The sequence below is a fragment of the Fulmarus glacialis genome, unplaced genomic scaffold (assembly GCF_000690835.1).
Source record: "Fulmarus glacialis isolate BGI_N327 unplaced genomic scaffold, ASM69083v1 scaffold44191, whole genome shotgun sequence".
In the NCBI taxonomy this organism is placed as follows: Eukaryota; Metazoa; Chordata; class Aves; order Procellariiformes; family Procellariidae; genus Fulmarus; species Fulmarus glacialis.
The window spans coordinates 1-21,828 of record NW_009193174.1 but is presented as its reverse complement, the minus strand read 5'-3'; the positions used below and the strand labels follow the sequence as shown (position 1 = coordinate 21,828).

Here is a 21,828-nt window from a genome sequence, read left to right as displayed (position 1 = left end):
GGCCTTAAAATTGTTACTGTATTGTTACTTCTCTTGCTGTCATTCCTGTTCTAGTTAAGTGTACAAAGAGAGTTTGTAAAGGTAAAAGTAAGATGAGCTACTGAGCCACCTGTTAATGATCTGATGGCAGTTAAGTCTGAATGTTGCAAAGTTTGCAAATTGTATTTTTAACAGCTGCTAAGTATACTGGCAGTTAAACGGTGTATGATGCTGGTATGGTAATCAATTCCTGTGATGGATTTTTTGCTGTAGCATTTGTAACCTACGGAGCTTAGGGGTAATTATTTACTTAAACATACTGCTCTTCAGTTTGCTTAGGTGGTGATATATTCTGTCATAGTTGTCCTGACCAACTTTCGATGATGTTAATCAAGGTTAGGTAAGGTGCTGATAAAAGTATATACACAGATGTATTTCTCAGATCAGAGTTAGCAGTCAGGATGTGTAAATGCATGTTGCAGTTTTGGATGCTAATTTGTGTAGTTGATGAATGTTGTAAATCAATTTCTGCAGTACTGTACAATTGTCTGAAGGTGCACTGTTCTACAGATAACTTTGAGCTTAAGTATGGTGTACTTGATGTTACTCTTGCACTTTGAAAAAAAACTTATTTGTGTTTTATTAAGTGCAAGCTGTTCTTAGAGAGCAACGTCTATGCACAGCTCCTTAACTGACTCACATTAAGTGCCCTGTAAACTTTTGTAGTTCCTTTTCCAGAGAGGCTTGATCCTCCAAGCTTGGTTTATCACTTAAATTTGGTGCTTGAAATGTAAACTACATTCACCCCTTCAGTGCCGACCTCTGTTTCCACTTCACATATCCAGTGTTTCATAATCAGTGACATGAAACTAGTGTTAAGCCTAAATGGATATCATGCAGAGGGTAAATAATCCTTTTTTAGTACTGTGGTGTAAATGCTAGCTGACCACACAAGGATGGTACTTCTTCATTCACTTCTAATTTTGTTCTGAGTGACCATCCTATATTTCATAGTCATTGGAGCCCTTACTTAGAATTACGTAGTTGGAGCCAAGATTTTATTAGATCTCTAACCAGTTTAAAAACAAGACTTGCTAAAGGATTAATTGATGTACCATTTCAGCTACTGAAAATAGGAAGAAACTTCATGAGTCATACTAGGTACATACAGTGATACAAAAGTACTGTTTATTTTCAACATCAAAAAGTTACTTGTCTTTGGTTCTGTGACCTGAAAGTCAATATAAAACCTGTTCACTTTATCAGGTCTTAGTGTAATGTCAAAAAGAACTAGTGTGATACTTGTAAAATCCATTCTGAACACAAGCATTTCCTGCTCCCATTCATAAGCAAGTGCTATAAACAGCAACCTTCTGGCTGATTGTCTGTAAGAGGGAGCGAACTGTCTCTTCCAGCTCCACCAACTGCTTGGCTTTATCTTCCAGAACTTTTTGATTGTTTTCATATGTATTTTCCAAGTCTGTCAGCAAAGAAAGGGGAAAACCAGCTTAATTAGAGGTGTTTTAATGCAGTAAAATGTAACTCATTATCGTTACGGATAAAATACTACTCAAATTTATTTTTATTGCGGAAGAGAATCTCATTAGGGGAAGAAAAAGGTCTGGAATGGCACCTTTTTGTTTCCTTAACACTGGGACATAAAGCAACAAGGAATTAATTTTCCACAGAAGTATACTGTGATTCATGTTGAAAATAACTGTCATTCTCTGCTGCATTGGTGGCTTTTACAGAACAGTGAAGTGTTTTGGCTTGTTATGGTTAAGACTATTCAGTGAGTCTTTGTAACTGTGCAGGAGCAGCTAAGGGGAAGAATGAGTTCCTGGCCTGGCAAAACCAGAAGGAAAACTTAGCTCCCTCCCTGGTAGTTATGGGCAGATTGCCCCCTCCTGTTTCAATCAACTTTAGCTGGCAATGGGAAATGTTAAATTAATCTGTAAACTGGACCTGACATTTCCTGATTACCTTTTGTTTTAATAGATTTCCAGGGTGGGGTGAGGGTAGTATTGTTTGAAGATGGGGGGGCTTGCTTGAAGGGGTTAGTCCTCGTCCTGAGCATGGTAGCTATGTTCCTTCCCTGTAGTGGTTCTCGGAGCAGTGGTAGGTGCCATACCAGAAGTTTGTGTCTCACTATAAGTTTCAGCTTTTTTACAGAAATCTTTGCTTCAAAAGACTATGTTGTGTCCATAAGAATAAGGAAAGCAGATCAAACCCCAGTAACAAAGAATTAACTTCCATTTTTTTCCCTATTGCTGATGAATAGTCAGTTTAACAGCATGACATTGCTTCATATTCTAAGATGACGACTTATCTCCTTGGAATAGCCTTACCTTTAAGCAGCTGGAGTTTGCTGTTTGCTTGAGCCAACAAGGCTTTAGCTTCATCTTGCAACATGCCGGCTTTCCTCCTAGCATCAGCCGACTCTTCTGTCTTCTTGGCGATGAGATCTTCCACTGTTTTATACTTGTCGTTCAGCTCGGTATTGAGGACCTGTTGTTCCAGATTCAAGCACAAGATGGAGCTCATTCAAAAGACAATGCAGTGGAAGTTTGCATTTCCTCCCTCTATCTTTACTAATCTGCGTATAAGGAGAGACTATGCTGTTAGCTCAGTTAACAAAAGCAGAAACAGTGTTGGGGTATTTCCTACTTAATATTCAGGACTCTAAGAGTTGGGGTGAAGACTCACCAGTTGCCCTTTTGCAGATCTGTGGCCGTTTTACAGCTTTAATACCAAGGATTAATAGCAAGGATTTATGGGATTCAGTTACACAATTCTGTAACTAATGGAAGCCATGGCCCCTAGTACAGCTGGAAAGCTGCATATGGTAAGGAACTGGCACGGCTGATTGAATGCTTGCATTTGGGGAGGAATACCCTTGTTGCTCTTTAGTAATGAGAACAGCTGCCTAGTTTGCGTAGGTGAAGGTGCTGGAGAAATCGTGAGGTTGGTTTCTCAGCTGTGCTTTTCTCCAAGAGGTTAAGATTAAGAAGTCCTATGACCCAACTGAATTCAACCAATAAGCAAGTTAACAAGCTGTAGCAGTACTGGAAGTCTCTTGTGTTTACTTGACAGCCACCTGAAATACTACTTAGTGTTTGGAAATAATTGATTTGATGGATATTACATCTCTTCTGGCAGAAGATGCCTCTCTGGAGACTGATGGGCTAATTATAGACAACAGATTGGAGCAGTGAAACTTCCTTTGGCAGATTTGTCAATTGTTTTGTTAATGAGCATTCTTTTGCTATTACAAAGGTGTGTAGCAAACATTGGGAGCAACGCCATATGCTCACAGAGCAAATTTTGCATCTCTGATATTTAGAAATTACTCTGGTTTTATATTGAGCTAACGATTTTTCTTGTCGCTTGATTCTGTATATGCCAAATTCTGGGTTGCTTGTCCTGAACTCATCATTGTCATAGAACCATAAATACTCCATGGAAAGGGAAAAAAAATTACTAGTTCTCCTGTGGCAGATAGTAAAGCTGAGGGGCAGAAACAAATCTATGAAAGGCTGACGATGTGACAGCATGACAGGTTTCCTGCAGCTATTTTAGAACCTGAAGACTTCCCAATACTTCTTTCTCTCTGTATCTGGTACCAAAGTAAGTAAAAAGCAGCTCTCTTTGGTAAGTGCATTAAGTGCTGCTTTTTTTGTTGCTGCTACTTGACCAATAAATGAAGTGGATCATATGTATTCACTAATGTTCCTTTAGCCAGATCTGGGTGAGAGTTTTTTTGGCTTTCCCTTAGCATCTTTCCTGAACTTCTCACCTTTTTAACTTCTTCAGCATTTTGTTTTGCAGTAACAATTTTTTCTTCTATATTGTCCACATTCTCTGAATTTGTAGCAGCCTTTTGCTTAAGGTCTTCAACATTCTTCTCTAGCTCAAACAGACGTAAGGTAGCATTGTTCAGTGTTTCTTCAGATGCTGCATTTTCAGATTCAATCTAAGAAAGAGGGACAACAGTTACATTTTTCAAAAGACACTGAATATAATAGTAAGCTTTCTGGATAAGCCCTGATCAACTAATTAGTTCATGTCCATAGATCTGATATAAAAACCAGTGCTTTAGTTTTGTTACAAATGGCCAATTGCAGTCAGGATTAAAGAGCCCACTGCTTGAAGACGGGGTACATATGGGGCTGCAAAAGCATTAAGGAACATAGTTAAAAAAAATCTGATTGTATTACACATGCAAGAGTTGCCTAATCCACAGGCAAACTGAAATTTGACATTTGACTCCATCATGTAATAATGGACTTGTGAAGCTGCGGATCTTCTAAGCTGGCCAAGCTTCATGGGTATAGATAGCACTATGGTCTCGTGAGGGCTATGAGATGAAGTCTGAAAATACATTATCTGACAAGACTACAGCAATTACCACTTTAATCCAGCATTCACTTACTTTATTCTCGTGCTGCAGTGGTGGATAGCACTGGTAGCATGGCTACACCAGTACACTACCAACGTGGTGAGAGATACAACTTTCCAGGGATCTTGGCACACCTGCTGTGTTAGAGAGCTACAGTCCTGCTCATTTAACTTCAGTGGTGCAGGATATGGGGTGAGAAAAGCCTTTTGTTGTTTTTTGTTGGTGTTTTTTTTTAAGAGCAAATGGTGCCCTAGCATCTGTCATACTAACTCAAAAGTTTATGTGAAGGCAAGAATGGTCTAGATTCATTTTAAATGCAGTCTTTGACTTGCAGTACCCAAGAGCCTTCCCTAGAGAGGCTTACATCAGTTTCTAAATATCAGACTTGGTGCTCTTTTTATATCGTAAGAAATACTCATAAAGGAACTCACTGAGGTCAGCAGGTCTTGAGTTCCTTTAATGTCTTCATCAGCTTGTTTGATGGCTTTTTCAGCTGCATTTTGAGCTTTTTCAGCTTCTTCCAGAGCTGCTTTCACCATATCGGCAGTGACTTTAACATTTGTTGCACCTTTGCTGTGGAGCGAAACTATGCTGTTAATGCTAAAAATGCTTTTACTTAAAACTGGAAAAAGAACTAGTCATAACTGCAAAGGGCCATTTTTGCCCCTTAGCGAAGGAATGAGAATCTGCATTGGGGTAAGTTAAACTCTGCATTTTCTGATACAATGAAATGAAAGTCTCGTTCAAGCTCTTGGTGACGGAAAACAGCTAATACAGAACAGGGTTGCAATACCTTGCTTTTTTGGCTTCCTCCAGTAGCATTTCTGCTCTGGCAATGTCTCCAGCGCTCTGCTGCAGAATGACCTCAACATCAGAAAGGCTTTCTATACGCTCACGAATATCTTCTGTCAGGGCTTGCAGCTGCTGGGGAGTGCTTGGCATCTCCATGTTCAGCACTTCATTAGCCACCGCCTCGATGCTATCCAGGTCAGCGCTGTCTTCTAGTAGATGGACACAAATGACAAAGATGTAAGTAAAAGCTTCCCCCCATCAAGTCTCAGTACTCAAATTCTTGTCCAACTGCTCCCTTAAGAAGGAAAATCATGGGAAAACTTCCTCCCCCAGACTTACAGAAAATCAAGGTGTTAAAACTGCTTCCTTAGGGTGGAACTTCCCTCTCAGGAGGGCGCGTAGGCCCTGCTGGCATAGCTCTCTTGGAAGCCATTTGAAGATCTCGGTGATTAGCTACACCGTGCTGGGGCTGGGGGGGGGACACACGCAAGCCCACAGGAAATGAAGCCAACAGCTGCCCATAAATGTATTTGTGCTAACAGTATACTCGGCCTTGTGCAAACAGGGAAGGAATCGGTTTGCCATGCTGCTGCTTGCTAGTGAACAAGGCACTCATTTAACCTCTACCTGCTTTCTTACAGAGAGAAAAACTCAGTTGCGGACTTCCCTCCCCTTTAATAGTACTTTGTCTTTCTAGCCAGAACTTATGAACACACTTGGCAAGCTACAGCAGTACAACAGCCTCAGCTGAAACAAACACAACAACATGCTGCAGTTTGCTCTCACTTTCCTATTGTCTTGGGTTTTCTCTTGGTTCCAGATTTCATCAAACACACTAAGTCTGGCTGAAAGCAGGGGGATGACACACAACTATTGCATTATCCCTTAGAAGATGATTCAGAGCTAAAGATAGTTTTCACAACTCAGAATTAAAATATAATTTAAATGTAAGGTTTTTACGCATTAGGAAGTCTCTAATCTGTTTAATAAGATTTCTCAGATCTTCATTGCTTCTGTCCACTTGTTCTTTTGTAGCATTGGTTTTGAGCAAAACTTCTTGTGCATTTTGTTTTGCTTCATCAGCTCTCTGTTTTGCCTCAGAAACCTAAAGAGGAAAATAGAAGGCTTGATTGCATATTTGCTTATGCTTTAAGGCCTGGTTTAAAACAAAAATTCAGTTGGAGTCAGAGATAATAGTAATGAGAAATGCTTTTCTTCATAAAACTCACAGAACATATTTAAAAGCTGGCCGTGATCCATACCACCAATGCTAGTTTAAACAACTCAGGCTAATGTTTAGAGTTCTCCATGAAGTTTCACTTTAGCAAGCTCCTTTTCTGAGGATCTTTACAAGCATGATGAAGTTACACAACCGAAAAGAAGTATTTTGAAATAAGCCAGGCACATATTTTGTCAATTAGGTCTAAACTTGTGCTACAACTAAAATTTTTTTTTTTTTTTTTTTTATATCTAACAATTGATTTGGCATATTACCATTCTGGAGAGTTGCTCAACTTCTGCTAATGCACTGAGGATGTCTCTGTCAAAATCCATGGCTTTCTGCCAGGCGTTGTGAGCTACAGTCACCAGCCCGTCACAGCCAGGTCCTCCACACTTCTTCTTTCCATCATCTGTTCGACAGTTTAAACCGCCACACTCGGACTCGGCACAAGAGGCTCCTGTGGGAGTGCCACACGTCTGCAGAGGCACATTAGACAAGGGAAATAGTCACAGCTTTATTTCCATTGCTGAGCTACGAGGGGGAGGGAGTAGGACATTGCTCTACCACGACAGAAACACCGTGTTGTTTCTGCCCCTTGCAGTAGCATCTCAAATACCACAGGGAAGGAAGCTAAAGTGGAGCTGCAAGCTAGAGGCGGTTCCTGCAGCAGGTCCATACCAGCATGACTTTAATCTTTCTTCTGTGCCCCCTGCACCTTCCTGCGTTTAACTTGGTTACAAATATGCAGCTCTCTCTTATGCTGAAGTAGCTGGAGGTTATGAGGGAAGCCTTGCCTCGCTTTCATCATCCACTTTTCCGTACATCATCTTTCAGTGGAAAGCTGCCTTTAAGCTTTGGTTTCAAGCTGGACGCTACTACTGTCTGTATGCCTTTTGTTTGCAATCAGTCTTCACTAATGTTGGAGGAAAAACTGGTCATCCCAAGAAGCTATTTTATAAGGAAGAAAGTGTTTGGTGCAGAGTAGTATCTTTTCCTTTGCTCTAATGCCCTAGAATGTAATAGAAGCTGAAATGCTCCAAGTTGAACAGGAAACTTTTTTTCATCTCCCTTAAAAAGCTGTCCCATTCCCTTCCACCAAATGTTTTCTCTGATTTCATTGTTCCAGAACGCTTTCCAATTTGTAAATTTTGTCAAGGATGTGTTTCCACAGAAAATTTCAGGGTAGACTTTTTTTTTTTTTAAAAAAAAGCAAAACTATTTCAATCAGCAACATTGTACTGAGTATTATCCACTACTTGGTCAATTGTTTGGCAATGAAATCACTCAGAAGTTGTTTTAGCCAGAGGAAAAATTGGAAAATTCCCCATTCCCCTGTCTTTTCCCTTTCCACTCCACCCCTTTTGCCAAATGATAGTCACTAACCAACCTACTTTGCAGCCAAAAAACCTCTCTGGGAAAACCTAGGAGCTGTGCCAAGTTAGCTGCAGCTGTCTCCTGTGAAGTGTAAATGAGTCCCTCTTACCTGTTTGGCATGCAACCCAGCAGTAGCTAGAAAGCAAAAAGATTTTTTTTTTTTTTGTGTCCCGTGATTACACCTCCAAGCAACTCAGTGTTTATGGCCTTGATAAACATCTACCCAAGATTTTCAGTCCTCAAGAACAGTTAGGCAGGAATGTAGGGGAAGGGAAGCTAAACAAAAAGATTTCTTCCCTCCCGAGAAAAAAGGAGGGCTGGGGGAGTCAGGAGGGATGACCATAGTTGTAAAGGAACGGGACAATTCAGCGTGTGAAGAACTCATCCTCTAACACAGGCCTGGCCTGCCCAGGGGAGTTAATGAGCAGTCCCCTGCAGCCTGCCTTCATGTGGGATTGTTCTCTGAATGCAGCTGGCTGACTTCAAAGTGAAATCGAGGGAACACTCAGCCTCTCCCAAGAAAAAGCCACCCTTGATCATATTTACAGATGAGCAGGCAGCTTCAACAGAGAAAATGTCCTTTTGACTCCAGCTCCCTGTAAGTTCTGCTTTGTCTCAAGCACGAGAACAGGAGCACAGTGATGCTGAGTAGGGCAGCCTGTCCGTGCGAGTGACGCGCTGCCTGGCTGGGCGCTGCACAGGCATAGCATATACCCTACAGAGCTGCAAAAAGGAAGAGAGTAGCCTAGAGAAAGCAAGCATGAACTGAGGACAGGCTTAAGAGGATGGCTCTCAGTCCAGCAGACTTGCTATACTTTTCTATATGTGGAAGCTCTGTCCACAGCAAAGGGCTTTGGGTTAGAGCCGGAGTAATGAAAAGATGGGTGCTTTGTCAGGGCTGGGAAGGGTAGGAGGGAGACCAACATGAAAGGCTGGTGCCTGAAAGCCAGTAGGTCTCAGAGCCTACTGATTAAACAGCCCTGTTCTAGCCCACAAAATAATACCCCGTCATCAACGTGCACTTTTTATGAACAAACTGTATCTCACACTGTCAAGCTCTAACAATTCCTCCCTGCCCGTCACTTCTTCACAAACCTGACTTTATTTTTGCTACAGGTTTTATACCAGCGATTCTCAGCCGTGTACCTTCTCAGCTACTTCAGAGAGATCCAGGCTCTGCAGCTTGCCTGCGAGTTCATCCAGAAGGCGCGACTGCTCCTCTTGTTTAGCCTTGAACTGGGCCTCCTTCTCATTGATTAAGTCTTCCACTTCCTGCCGCGTTTGTGCTGACAGCTCCACGGCGCTATCAGGGTGAACAGTGGAAGCATTGACCCTCTCCTCTGCCTCCAGGGACATCTGGAAATACTTGGTGATACTATCCAAGGCTCCTGCAGAAATCAGATGGAGCTGCTCAGAAATCTGTTAAGTAACCCAAAGTAATTTATATTATGGAGGTTGGCAGATGACACATCAGGGTTAGCGATATGAATATCAAGTTAAATGAAACGCTAGCCTTTGCAGCTATATTCAGTGCCATTGCAAGGATGACAGAATTTGGCCTGTTGTGGGAAAAAAAAAGGGGTTTTTTTTTCTTGGTTGACAGTGTGTCAAGTTTGCTGGAGTAAAGTAAGCCTTTCTCTGACCCTAGTGACTGAATTCTGCTTGCCCTGAGGGCAAAAGGAGATCTAGCCTTTTAAGTTTGTAGGGCAACAGTCTGTTTTCTAAGGATTCACTTACCCCATTAGTTCTTGTTGCTAGCCCTGGGATGTCTGGCTTATGGAGTCACTGCTTGGAAACTAGTCAGAGCTTTCCTAAGAAACAAATGCTTGATGAAAGATGCTGATTTATGGAACTGTTAGTTTTGGACAACTCCCGGAGAGGCCTTGAGCGGGTGTGAGGGACCCCACGGGGGTGGCCACACTCTGCACCTCGGGGCAGCTTTCCTCTGCAGAATGCCACAAGTCGGGGACTCCCCTGTTCTATATCCTACTTGCCTCGCTCTCTGAAATCCCACGTTCACTGGAAACAATGTCAGACTTCGTGCAAAGCAGGAAATTAAAAAAAAAAAAAAAAAAAATCCTTTGTTTCAAGTTGGAATGAAGTCAGCTTTCAAAATTTCCAAAGAATTTGGTGACATTCCTCTTTCTCCAGCAAATTTTGATTCTTGGCCCATTTCAATGTGCCAATGGGCATGCAAGGCTTGGGTGGCTTGGAAGAACTAAGCCCTTACAGTGTGCTCTTAGTCGCCAAGACCCAGGTAGTTTTTCCAACCAGAAACAGCAATTTAACAGACTGGGGAGAGCAAGGGAGATGTCCAGGTGTATCTTGGAATCTGCCGTGCTTTCAGCTGTTGTGTCTCATCTAAAACGTATTAATCAAGAGCCTTCAAGACAACTCTGTGCCCCAAGAACTTGAGCCAGCTTTGCAATGTGCAGAGGGAGAGAGACGGGGTGAGGGGTTCCTGCTGCATCAGCAACTCTGCTAATGCACAGAAGGAAGCTGTCCTCCTAGGAACTGTGTTTTATTACAAGTTAGAAGATTAACCTGGTATTTAAAACCATGCACTAATTAAATCTTTGGCCACCCCACTGCTTTTTCCCCCTCCCTGTGACACTTACCCCGAACATCAGAGATCTTGATGAACTCTAGCTGTTCTGCAAGTTCTTTAACAACATGGTCTAGGCTTTTGGCATCTGTCTCCAGCGCACTCAGGTCAGTGTCTGTGCTATTGCTCTTCACTGCTAAGGCTGACAAGTTTTCTTCTATGTCGGCTATCTTAACTGTAACATCTGCTGTCAGCTTTCTGTAAAACAGAGGCACAGGACTCAATAGGGAGAGGAGGAAGGGTTGTAAGCCTCAGTGCTTCACTTCACTGAAGAGTGATGGTTAGAGCCGTGCCCAGCTTCTCCCACGGCAGGACCTGTCCTCCCTTGGTGGAGCTGTAAGTGATTTGTAACAACATGCCTACCTAGAGTACTGTTTTGTTTCCTTTATCATACAAAACTACTTTTTAATCTACAGCACGTTTATAAACTCAAAGCACCAAATTGCTCAGAAAACAGCTGCTTTGTGTAAGATTAACTGGAGGCAGATTCCAGAGGACTGGTGTAATGCTCTTGTATCATGGCAACTGCATAGGTCAGAGTTGACTACTATGATCCATACATAATTTGCTTCCCATCCCACACAGCTACAAATGCAGTTTTGATTACTACGAGCTCATGGGACAGATTTGAACTTCAGGAAGCGGGGGGGGAAGCTTTAGTTTTAACACAATGGATTCTTTTAACTCGTCTGTAAAGATCCCTCCTCACCAGCCGTTTCTCTAGGTCTGTGAAGGAAAACCTCCCGCCCTCAGCATTCAGCATGGCCTCAGTGAGCCACAGAGCAGGCTTTAGCTAGTGGGATAACCCTAAAAGGAAAGGCAAGTGTATGTTACACATTAATGCTGCTGCGGAACCGACGTGGGCATAGGAAGCTATTCCCATCCATGGTCATCCCACCAATCCCACTGTTTCCTCATTCTGAAAGAATCAGGCAGTATTTAAGCTCTGTGATCAATTTACACCTCTCTCAATAGCCCAACAGCCTGCTGTTTTCCAGGAGTCCTTCAACGCCCAGTACTTCTTCTAGACAGCGAGAGAGGAGCAAGAACAGATACATACATACATGTTAGGGAAAAGCAGCTCCTCAGCTGCTCTGGCCTCCTCGGTACACACAGAGTCCAAATGCAGCAGCAACCCCCAGCTCTCCAGCTGGAGAGAGGGAACTGCAGGGCACAAGCGTATACCTAATTGAGACATTCGTGCTTTAATCCTTGCCCCTTTGCTTTGTGCAGTCCCCTTTACAATGCACAAGCAAGCTTGAGCAGTTGCACACAGGGCTAGAAAGCATCTGTAATCCTACTTGATGTTAAACTGCTCCATCTCCAAAAGCACAAACTACCATCTTTTGTATGCTTAGCCCTAAAACAAAATATAAGGCTATACCCTGAGAAAAATGAAAACAATCCTTGTTATAAAGCTAGTGCTTCCCCCCACACATGCTCAGAGTGCAGAAAGGAGCCCAAATTTCCAACTCATCGGCTACACACAGAAATCCAGGAATTTAATCTCTCCCCTCTTCATTCTTTCACATAATAGCAGTGTTTGTCCTTTGCCCCGGGGGAGCGCAAGGCAAGCGTGAGTGGTAATTAGCTGCCTGGTGCACAGTGGGAGCAGGACAACCCCTGCCCAGAGCATGGTAGCTGTGCTGCTCCTACCTTCCCCGGCCAGGTTTCCACTCATGGGACGGACGCTCACTGCCGGCGCTGAGCAGGGCGAGGTGCTCCACCAGCGCTAGGAGCCGCAGCGTACCTCGCCCAGCTGGAGGAGCAGAGCCAGGGTGTCCTCAGCTCAGCGTGGGGGCATCAGTCACTCAAGTAAATCCCAGTTTGCTGTCACTCCCACTCCTTCCCACGCTAGACTTATCCATGTAACTGCGACTGTACTCACTCTGCTTCCTCGAAGAGATTTCCAATGTTCTTCAGGGGCTCGGCAGCTGGATTTTGAGCGATGATGGTTTTAATTTCACTGAGCTTCTCCTCCAGGGTGTTGAGCGTCTGCTGGTATGGGCCAGTGACTCCAGTGATTTTGAGGGCATTAGCCCTGTCCAGGAACTGCTGGGTCCTATTAGCCAGCTCGCTGATGATCACGTCCCAGAGGGCGAAGCACTGGTGGCATGGCACGCAGTCAGGGAAGAAGCCCGAGTAGCCCCGGGAGCACTTGTCACACCGCGGCCCTTCCACCCCTTCGTTGCAGATGCACTGCCCGGTGGTGCGGTTGCATTGCGGGGTCTGGATGCCATGAGGGTTGCAATCACAAGCTAGAAGGAGAAAAAAGGCATGCCTGAAGGCTACAGCGATGGAAATGACACTGACATTGGTAGGGAGGAAAAAACCAAAAATTCAACCAGCTGTAATGAAATAGGGAAATGAGTATTGAAGTAGTCTATGTCTGGATTATAATCAGCTAATTATGGATGTGTCCGCTTGGCTGAGTGTGAAAGGGGAGAGAGACAAGGAAGTAACTCTAGGGGAGACCAGGATTTGCACATCTCAGAAACAGGCACAATAATGGAGCAAGGATGGACACTTCTTGCAATGTTTGGATGTCAGCTGATAGCAATTGAAGACAAAGATCCCAGTTTCACTCCTACAATGAAGAGTAAGAGTAAGGCTTTCCAGACGGGAAAAGAAACAACAGGCAGGCACATAGCAGAGGGCTTAAGAGCAAAACATGAAATAGAACAAGTGAACAAGGAACAACCACTTACTGTCTCCTCCAGCACAGGAGTAGGGGTCAACTGAGGAATCCGGCAGCTCAAAAATCAACCACCCTCCCCTGCACCTCCCACAAACAGCACAATAAAAGGAGATAGTTGACTACACAGCACTTAGTTAAGTGGCGGAGCTCCCTGCCACAAGACACCATGGGTGCTAAAAGTTGAGATGGCTTCAAAGAAGTATATGACAAATTTATGGAATAACAGCCCTTGAGAGATCTTCTGTGCAGAGGTACAGGGCCTGGCTCAGGACGTGCTCCTGCCACAGATGGTGGGAAAACATTCACAACATGCATCGAGGAGCCTGGCACTGGGCTGACATTTTGGGTATACAGAAAATGGGGAAAAAAATCAGGCGGTGAAAAGTAGAATAGAACAAAGAATGTGGTCATGGGCAGCCCTGTCTGAGGGAGAAGAGAGAAGTCTTCTCCAACACAGGTGCTAACGACCAAGAGCCTACACACTGCTTGTCACCCTCAAGTGGGAATGAGGATGATTAACAGATTTTTTTTTTTTTTTAATTATTTCACACTTTGAGCACTAACTCAGGAGTTAGTATTCACACCTTCCTGAAATGGACTTTCATTCTTACTTTATTTTTGTAACTGTGAACACCTACGTATCTTTATATATTAGTCAGGTAAGACCCAGGGGCTCCAGGTGGTTGCCAAATTGGAGTGATAAGGTTTGGGCAACACCCTTATTTTAACAAGCTTTTAGAATAAAGATGCACTTCTTTGGCACTAACCCACCATGAAGAGAAGTTACTCAATTAACTTAGTGATGCACGGTCATTTCTAAAAGCACAGACACACTTTGTACACAATAACGCTATCAGGAGAAGGGTTTCCATGCAGCAGGGCTGCCGCTTGACCTCTCCTCCTCCTTAATTACACAGGCAGCAGCAGAGGAAATTACCAACCTGCAAAGCTTCTAATAAAGGGATGGCAGCAAAGAGCAAAAAGAGAGGCCTTGAAAACAGGCAGGTCATCTACCTACCATTGTGGCAGAGTACACCCCAAGCAGGTCAAGCACACAATCCTTGAACAGGAAAAGGACTGCGATACCTGATAAAAGCCTTCACTTACACATCCATTTACCAGGCATCCTTGAAGGAAGTTAATGGCTCAAAAAGCTCCATAAATCAATTCATGCACCCCAAGCACATGCCCCCTTGAAAAAAGGGCAAAACACAAAGCCGTTTCCAAGATTGTACATTGTTTGCTTCAATGCCAAAACACAGTGGTGGTCTTCAGTTCAAAAACTACACAAAGAGCCTCAGCAGAACAAATCGCTCCTCAACAAAATGACTTTCTTGTACAATGTGAATATGATAGGCAAGAGACAAAAATAACTTCTGCTGCCTGCACAATTGAGCAAAATGGTCCTTTGTTCTTTGAATTATACCCTGACACAAGAGATTGTTTTTACTTTACATCAAAAGTGCTTAAGTAGTCAACTCGCCATGGAATATGTTCCCTGCAGGCAAACCGTCGAGTTCCTGTTTGAAGGAGGTCAGTTAACCCTTCTGTCAACTAATAAGGCCCTTGGTATAATGATGAATTGTCCAAATTCCTCTGCATAGAAAGAGGCTAAATGGCATGTGGTTTTTCTCAAAGATCTTGAGATCTGATCAAGTTACACAAATACTTGCTGCTGGCAAATCAGATCACTATATTTACTTGCGGATTTAAAGAGCTTAAAGTGAAAAAAACAAAACCCCCATGTTGGTAATTCTACTCCTGAATACCTGCATGTTCAGGAAAGGCAGATGACATGGCTTTAGTAGCATTTACATGGTAATGTGGATTCCAAAATCTCTGGAGCCAGAAAATGCTGGGGAAGGGGAAAGGAGAATTTAAGTACTAACTAGTTTGCAAAGTGAAAACCCAAACTCCATGGCTGCCTGTTGGGAGATGATAAAGAGCAAAGAAGTAATTTATTCTAAATACAGCACAACAGTTGGAAGAATCATCACATTTCTAGAATTCTACAGAACCTTCAAACTGAGCTTTGTGGGACCCCTGGGAAAATTGTACAAGGCAGCTAGAAACATTATTGTGGGTTATTTATCCAGTTTAGGATTCTCTATCTAGCCCAGAAGCAGGCAATGCTGGCTCTGCATTACTTCAGTAGTGTGAATCCAACATATATAAAATGGCTTTCGAAAGGGCTGGTTTCACACTTGCTCTTTGTTTTCTTCATGATCTTCCAAAGTCATTAACTGTGCACAGGGCCACACCAGCTTTCAAACCAAAAGGTAAAACTGAAGATAATTTTATCTCTATTTTTAAGTAAAATCACATAGTCTAAAGGAAAACAAGAAAAAGCCTCCCTCAGAACTGGAATAAGAAGATTCCAGTAGATTTTCTTTTCTTTCCATTTTGAAAATTTGGGAGGCATTTCTAGATGTTGGTGGTACAGTCTCCCTAGCTACAGCCCTCGGACAACTCCTTACTGTGGCACTGACCGAAACATTTTTTAAATTCTCACAAAAGCATCACTGCTCCTTTTACAGCTCACATCCTGTGAGCAAACCTTTCATCTCACAAATGACACGTGCATGCCAGTGTTTGGTTACATGCAATCTTCTTTTTTAGAGTCTAGATGACCTTAGCCAAGCGCTTCAGCCACAGTTGAAATCATCCCTGTTCCTTGCTAGAGTCAGTCTCTGACTGCATGCCAAATTACACATCCATCATTCATGACGGTGGGTGCACATCCACCAAAAGGATTCCTGTGACATTTGATTATCACCGCCAATGAACTGGGATGTGAAAACAGGAAACGCCTTGATTCCCATCACCTCCTAGAAACAGAGCGAACACCATGCCAGAATGATCCAGCACATCATGCCCAGCATCGTTTTTGGCCAAAGCATGACATCTAGCCACAGTGGAGTTCTTGCTCCTCTACCACCTCTTTCGTTAATGTCCAACTATTCCTATGGCCACTATGTGAGCCAACTCCTATGCAGTCCCGTGCTAATGATGCTCTCTGTTACAGCAGTTTTGCTTCTGATGTACTCAAACAGGCTAACACAAACACAATCTTTACAGTATAGCTTGGCTCTGGAGATTTCAGCTCTAACCAGCACACTCATAAGTCTGATGTAACACTTGAGTAGCTATACCACATTTAATTTTAGCGTATGCCTGGTTAATCTAATTTTCCCCAAGAAGAACAGGCACATCTAGGGATGCAGAAGTTTTTTCAGGTATTATCCAGTAGCTAGCGATGGCTTTATACTCCACCTAATGGAAAGACAATAAAGTCCTGTAAGCTCTTTTTAAATGCCTTACCTATGCTTACATGACTAGGAATTGGGAAAAGTGGTTCATTTTGCACTGTAAAACCACACAGATGTTGAGTTTACTGTGAGACATTTAGATGCCTTAACCAGCTTGGGTTGGAAATGGCCTTCAAGACGAATAGTTGATTATTCTCCCTTCATACAGAGGGGTGGACCAAAGCTGGGGTGAAGGGCTGCAAGTTAACACAGATTGGGCTGCTTGCTTTGAAGATCAGTTAGACGGGGATCAAATCTGTCCCTGGGTAAGCAGAGCAGGACACTACAGTATCTCCCATAGAAAATATAGCAGAGGAAAATAAGTTTTTTTAAATCATTGGTCAAAGATCTGAGGGTTTTCAAAGGAGCATTTACTAAGTTAAACAATAGGTTTCTGTTTCAAAATGTCATTTTGGAACTGGGTGTATTGTTTTCTCTAATTGAGTGTTTAACCCAATCAGACATTCTTCTGTGGCATACTCCAACTTAAGTGAAATCACATTTTTGCCAGGAAAATTTTCTAGCCAAATTCTTCAGTCAGGATCTGCTTATTAGCAACTTACGAGTATAAAAGATTGTAGCTGCGTCTATTCACAAACGCATGTGCGCATATATGCATGCACACACAGAGTATCCATGGGTAATTTTTTTACCACCTTGATCAATGCATTTCTCTTTTAGTAATTTTTTTTACTGATCTTAAAGATAAAAGTAACACTCATACATGTTTATTGAACGTAGACTTGTAGAAACCTACGGGGAGAAATCCCAAAGAAGTAAATGACTAGCTTGAGTGGTTTGCTTCAAGCTCACAAGGATCTATGAACCACTTTATCTTCCAGTTACTCTGACAGCTCTGCTACCTCTCCCTGTGATTTTAAATATTTAGAACTCACTTCCATTTGAGCTACTGTCATTTAATATGCGGCATATTTGCATATCAGTTAATTTAAACTAAGGTGTGTCAGAGCAGTTGATACTACAGCCGAGATGACATAATGGATACTGAAAGGGCTGTATGAAGATCAGTCTCAGTGTTTAATGCCTTATTGCAGGATGCTAGGAACAAGTGAGTGTCATACATCATCCTACACAGAACAGAAATAATTTTTGCAGAAATATTTTCTTTACCGCTTGAGATCAGGGATGGAGAGCATCAAATGTTTAACGCATCCGCAGCAAAAAAACAAAGGATTTGTTCAAACATGGTTTCCTGGCATCATTTCCCAGTGAGGCACTATGATGATAAAACCATTCAGCAATTTGTAAGGTTGAAAGTTTTGCAGAGCTAGCAAATTTCTTCTGAATAATCAGCTATTGATTCAAATTACCCTGTAAGCATATTGCTAACTCCTCAGCATTATGATTTTCAGTAAGATAAGATCCCAGCCTAGAATTACTAGAGTTGTGCTGCATTTTAACATGCTAGCAGACCTTGCCAAAAGGGCTATTTTCTGGAAACAATCAATACACATTACAATATTTTAAGACTACAGGTCAATTGAATTTATGAAACTCAAAGTGAAATTATATTTTCTTTAGTGTAGAATTTGTCCGACTTCCTTTAGACACTTATCACAGAAGGAAAAGAAACATTTGCTAATCTTTCTCTCTGCACCATAAATACCTCCTATAAAAGCAGCCTACGTGACTAGTTTAACACCCAGGTGTTAAATTAAGACTACGAAGCCTATTCTTAAATGGCAATGGGGTAATTTTCAGTGAACAGATGTTTTGGCACCAGATACATAACAAAGACTGAAAACTGAGACAAACAACTTTCTGCCAATGTCTGCAATAAGTATTTGATAAAAACATGACTTTTTTTCATCTTAGTTCAATTAAATTCTGTTTTTTTACAATAGGGCTTGATACTTAAGTTCAACACAAAAAAATATTGACACAAGTATGCTTCTTGTAAAGGGCATATAGCAGTACAACCAAACTTTCAATCTCATACAGTACCTTTTACTAATTGCACTCTGTTCTGTTTGTTCGATTTATTAAAACAGTAATGATAGTAAAATTGTCATCTCCTTTATATTACATGAAACATATAAACTTCAAGTATCTACTGTGCAAGGGCACTGTCTGAGCTGCATCTGCAGCCAGACCATATCTCAGAGGCTTCCTGGGAGCCTGGAGCCTCCTACCAGAAATGTGCTTTGCGGGCTGAAGTCGGCACACAGAGCTTAGCATGCCGAGTCCTGCGTTTTGGTTGCCAGGCTTTGGAAAAGCTCCAGCAGAACGCCTGGGAGACTTGAGTTTGATGAAATTTGTAATCCTATTATTTACTACCTTAGCAAGGATTTTTATGCACAGGCACACATTCACGTGCAGGCTCGTGTAGAGCTGCATATAGCTCGTAGCTGAAGCAACAGCCGGAAGAGTCCTGCAAAGGGGCTGGTACTGCTCCCGAGCAGACGATGCTCACTGCACAGCTCCTGCTCGCTGTAATCCTCATAGGGACCTGCACAAGGCTAAGAAAGAAAGCCTCTACGCCTCTCCTGTGCATTATGTTAAATTAAATGAGTAACTTGTGCTTTTTTAAAGCATGGGGTAAGTAGTCTCCAAAGACCCAGTCCTACAGACTCTCTGCGGTGTGTAATCCCCAATGGACAACTGTGGGTGGTGGGAGCGTACCCAGTACCGAGGAGTTGAGATGCTGCCCAAATGTAGGCACCCACCTTAGCTTGACCCAGTGGTCCCAGTGTGATCTCTGCGGACATGCAGAGAGGAGACATCGGATGACGCTTTCTTTCCACCGCAGGGAGCACAGACTGCAAATCAAAGCACCCAGACCAGGTGCAAAAACCTGCCTCCCCCAGCTTCTGCTTCACCACCTCCGATCTTACCAAGATTTCTAGAAAATAAGTCACAGGCAGCAGCTGGCAATGGTCAACAGGGATGGTAGGGAAGTGTGCTCTGGAGTCTGGTTTCCAGCGGAGTGTGCTGGGACCCTGGGGCCACAACCACAGCTGGGTGCTGCTGCGAGTGCCTGGCAAACCGTGGGGAGCTGCGGCCCCCGGCCTGCCCTAGATAGGCCATTTTGTACATCTCCACCTAGCTGTGTCAAGAGGTTATTTGCAGGCACTTGTGTTCACGTGACCTCCTTTTTTTTTTTTTTTTACCAATTAAAAAATTTGTAAAAGGTGTCACAGCAACGTGGGCAGTGCAGTCCCCATTTCTCAGCAAGGGCTCGTGTCTATTGGTGCCAACAGCCTGAAGACCTCTTGTGAAGAGATTACACATTACTGTCCCTTCAGTGATGCACCCTGTGATTTCCAACCTTGAGCAGAAGCCACTTGCCCCGGCTGGTGGAGGATCCCACCCTGGAGTCGTTGGGACTGACGTCCACACCTCTGCATCAGCTCAGTGCGCACAGCACAGCCTGTCCATCCATACATGGTTCAGAGCTCTCTCGCCATTCCCCATTCAGATCGGTTTGTATTTTCTTCCTGAATGTGGCACAAAATGTGGCCATTTTGGCTTGGGCCAGCGCAAGCGTGCCACCAAGGGCAGGTGGCAAATGCCACGGCCAGGAGTCCATGTGTCCCCCTGCAGCTGGAGCTGACATCTTTGTGATGAATCCCTGTCTCAGTTCCAGCTTCACCTTGGCCACAGGCCATATTTAAGTTATCTTCCCAGGGCATTGCTCTGTAACTCCTTAAATGGCACAGTTTTCCAGTTCGCCTGCAAATCGCTTACCACCGAGAGCTGCTACCTGCCCATGCGGCGGCTGCACGTCTGCCAGCCTGAACATCACCTCTCTGCTCGCCAGGACTAAATGAGGGCTGAGAAGTCGCTTCTCTCTCTGCCGAGGAAGGATGGGAGACTGGGGGGAGGCACTGACAACACCACGCCGGGGAGTCTCGGCAGCGCTGCGTGGCTGGATGCGCTCCACGAGCGAGCGCACGCTTGAAGCCCATCCAGGGCTTTGTGCCGCAGGCTGCTGCAGCTCAGCCCCAGGCACTGGCGCTTCCCACCTGCCACAGAAACCTCCTTGGATGCAATCCTGAAGGAAAATCTGCATTTTCACCTGAGTGAGTCTCCCGTGTCATTTGGGGGCAGAAGGGGCGGTGGGTTGGAAGGAGAGCATAGAGCCTGCATGGTAAAAACAGGCTCTGAAGAATATATCCTCTCTTTACTTCAGAAACATTAAAAAGCAGGTTTTCACAATGCTCAAAAGGCAGCAGAAACTCCATGAGAGGCCAGAAATGCTGGTACAGGGCAAAATCCTGCTGATAAGGTATGCAGATGGACTCCATCAATAAACCCTGACGGAGACAGCTGATACCCAGAGACAATCCCTGCCCTGGAGCCAGCAGGGTCAGCGCCCCGCACCACGCCAGAACACACACAGCCTCCCTGAGACACCCAATATGTACTCAGGAACCAGGACAATTCCCCAGTCCTTTCATCTGTTGCATTAACCAAGTAGCTGTGACCTGCCTATCTGGTTAAATAATGGGCTCTAAGGTATCTCTATTGTAAGGGATTTATTAAAGACCACAGCAAGCACATTCCTCCCTGCAGGAAAAAATACCTTAATCTACTGCAAACCCTCCTGGCAATGGCTCCTATTTGAACAGATCAGAGATACAAGTTTGTTCTGGTCTGGACAGTGTTTGAAGTTTCTTTTCTAGCTAATGAACAGACTTGTTTATAATGAAAGGACAGAGAGCATCCAGTTTTCTAAACAAGCGACTTTATGGCACTCTGTTTTGCGGCATGTAGCTGTGGCTAAGCCACTGCACAGTCTCTGCTCACTCCTTCATCTGAAATATAAGGAAAGTCTCCTACTAAATCAAAAACCTTATTTCTTCAGCCTCCCTAACAAGACAGAAGAGGAAACAGGGGTCTTCCACCACACACAAATGAAGGGCAAAGGAAACTCATTTCCAGACCAATTCTCAAACCCAAACACTTGCGATATGTTTTCTTACCACACTGGCTTACCTGGCAGCATTGCAACCTAACGGTTAAAGAAGAGTTGGTTTCTACACGGAGATAATTGTTTCTAAATAAGGGTCCAACAAGAAATAAAATAAACCAGGCAAGTGTTGGGCCGGGCTCCTCCTTCATCTAGATCTTTAACCGCACCTCCCGTCCCCAGAGGCCCCAACCCCGGGGGCAGCCCCTGCCACACCTTCCTCCCGCATTTCCAAGGCTCGTGCGGGCACTGGCGGGGGTCACCGGAGGGGCTGCTCCCGGCAAGGGTGTCCCAGCACACCGGGGAGTGACAGTGTGCCCACAGGTCATTTCCAAAAGGAGCAAGGCAGGGCACACCGGAGCAGGCGCTGGGCTGGGACTCACCTTGACACTCCACGCCTGGGTCGCCCCAGAAGAGTTCCTGGCACTCCCGGCAGGTCCGGCCTCCGAAGCCTGGCATGCACTGGCACTGCCCTGTGAACTGCCAAAAAATAACAAGACATATGACCATCTCAGTGG

The 21,828-nt window shown here is 43.9% G+C and overlaps 1 protein-coding gene across 1 annotated transcript; it reads right to left on the bottom strand.

The window, feature by feature from the left end:
• Positions 1-1,015: 1,015 nt before the first annotated feature.
• On the bottom strand, positions 1,016-21,820 carry LOC104083731 (laminin subunit beta-1-like). Its single transcript, XM_009587332.1, has 11 exons — positions 21,694-21,820; positions 12,260-12,629; positions 10,385-10,569; positions 8,913-9,154; positions 6,665-6,868; positions 6,131-6,275; positions 5,172-5,379; positions 4,810-4,951; positions 3,776-3,952; positions 2,328-2,487; positions 1,016-1,459 (listed from the first exon to the last, which is right to left on the bottom strand). Exons 1-11 carry the CDS (start codon positions 21,818-21,820, stop codon positions 1,323-1,325), a joined length of 2,097 nt encoding a protein of 698 aa, XP_009585627.1. The 3' UTR covers positions 1,016-1,322.
• Between the last annotated feature and the right edge of the window lie 8 nt (positions 21,821-21,828).

What these genes read in the sequence shown, in the direction of transcription:
- LOC104083731 (XM_009587332.1), bottom strand. Translation starts at nt 21,820, where the DNA reads ATGGTCATATGTCTTGTTATTTTTTGGCAGTTCACAGGGCAGTGCCAG. An exon ending in CCCAGGCGTGGAGTGTCAAG is followed by an intron (nt 12,630 to 21,693) that starts GTGAGTCCCAGC and finishes TTCTCCTTCTAG; the next exon opens with CTTGTGATTGCAACCCTCAT. An exon ending in CTCAAGACCTGCTGACCTCA is followed by an intron (nt 3,953 to 4,809) that starts GTGAGTTCCTTT and finishes CCTCTTTCTTAG; the next exon opens with ATTGAATCTGAAAATGCAGC.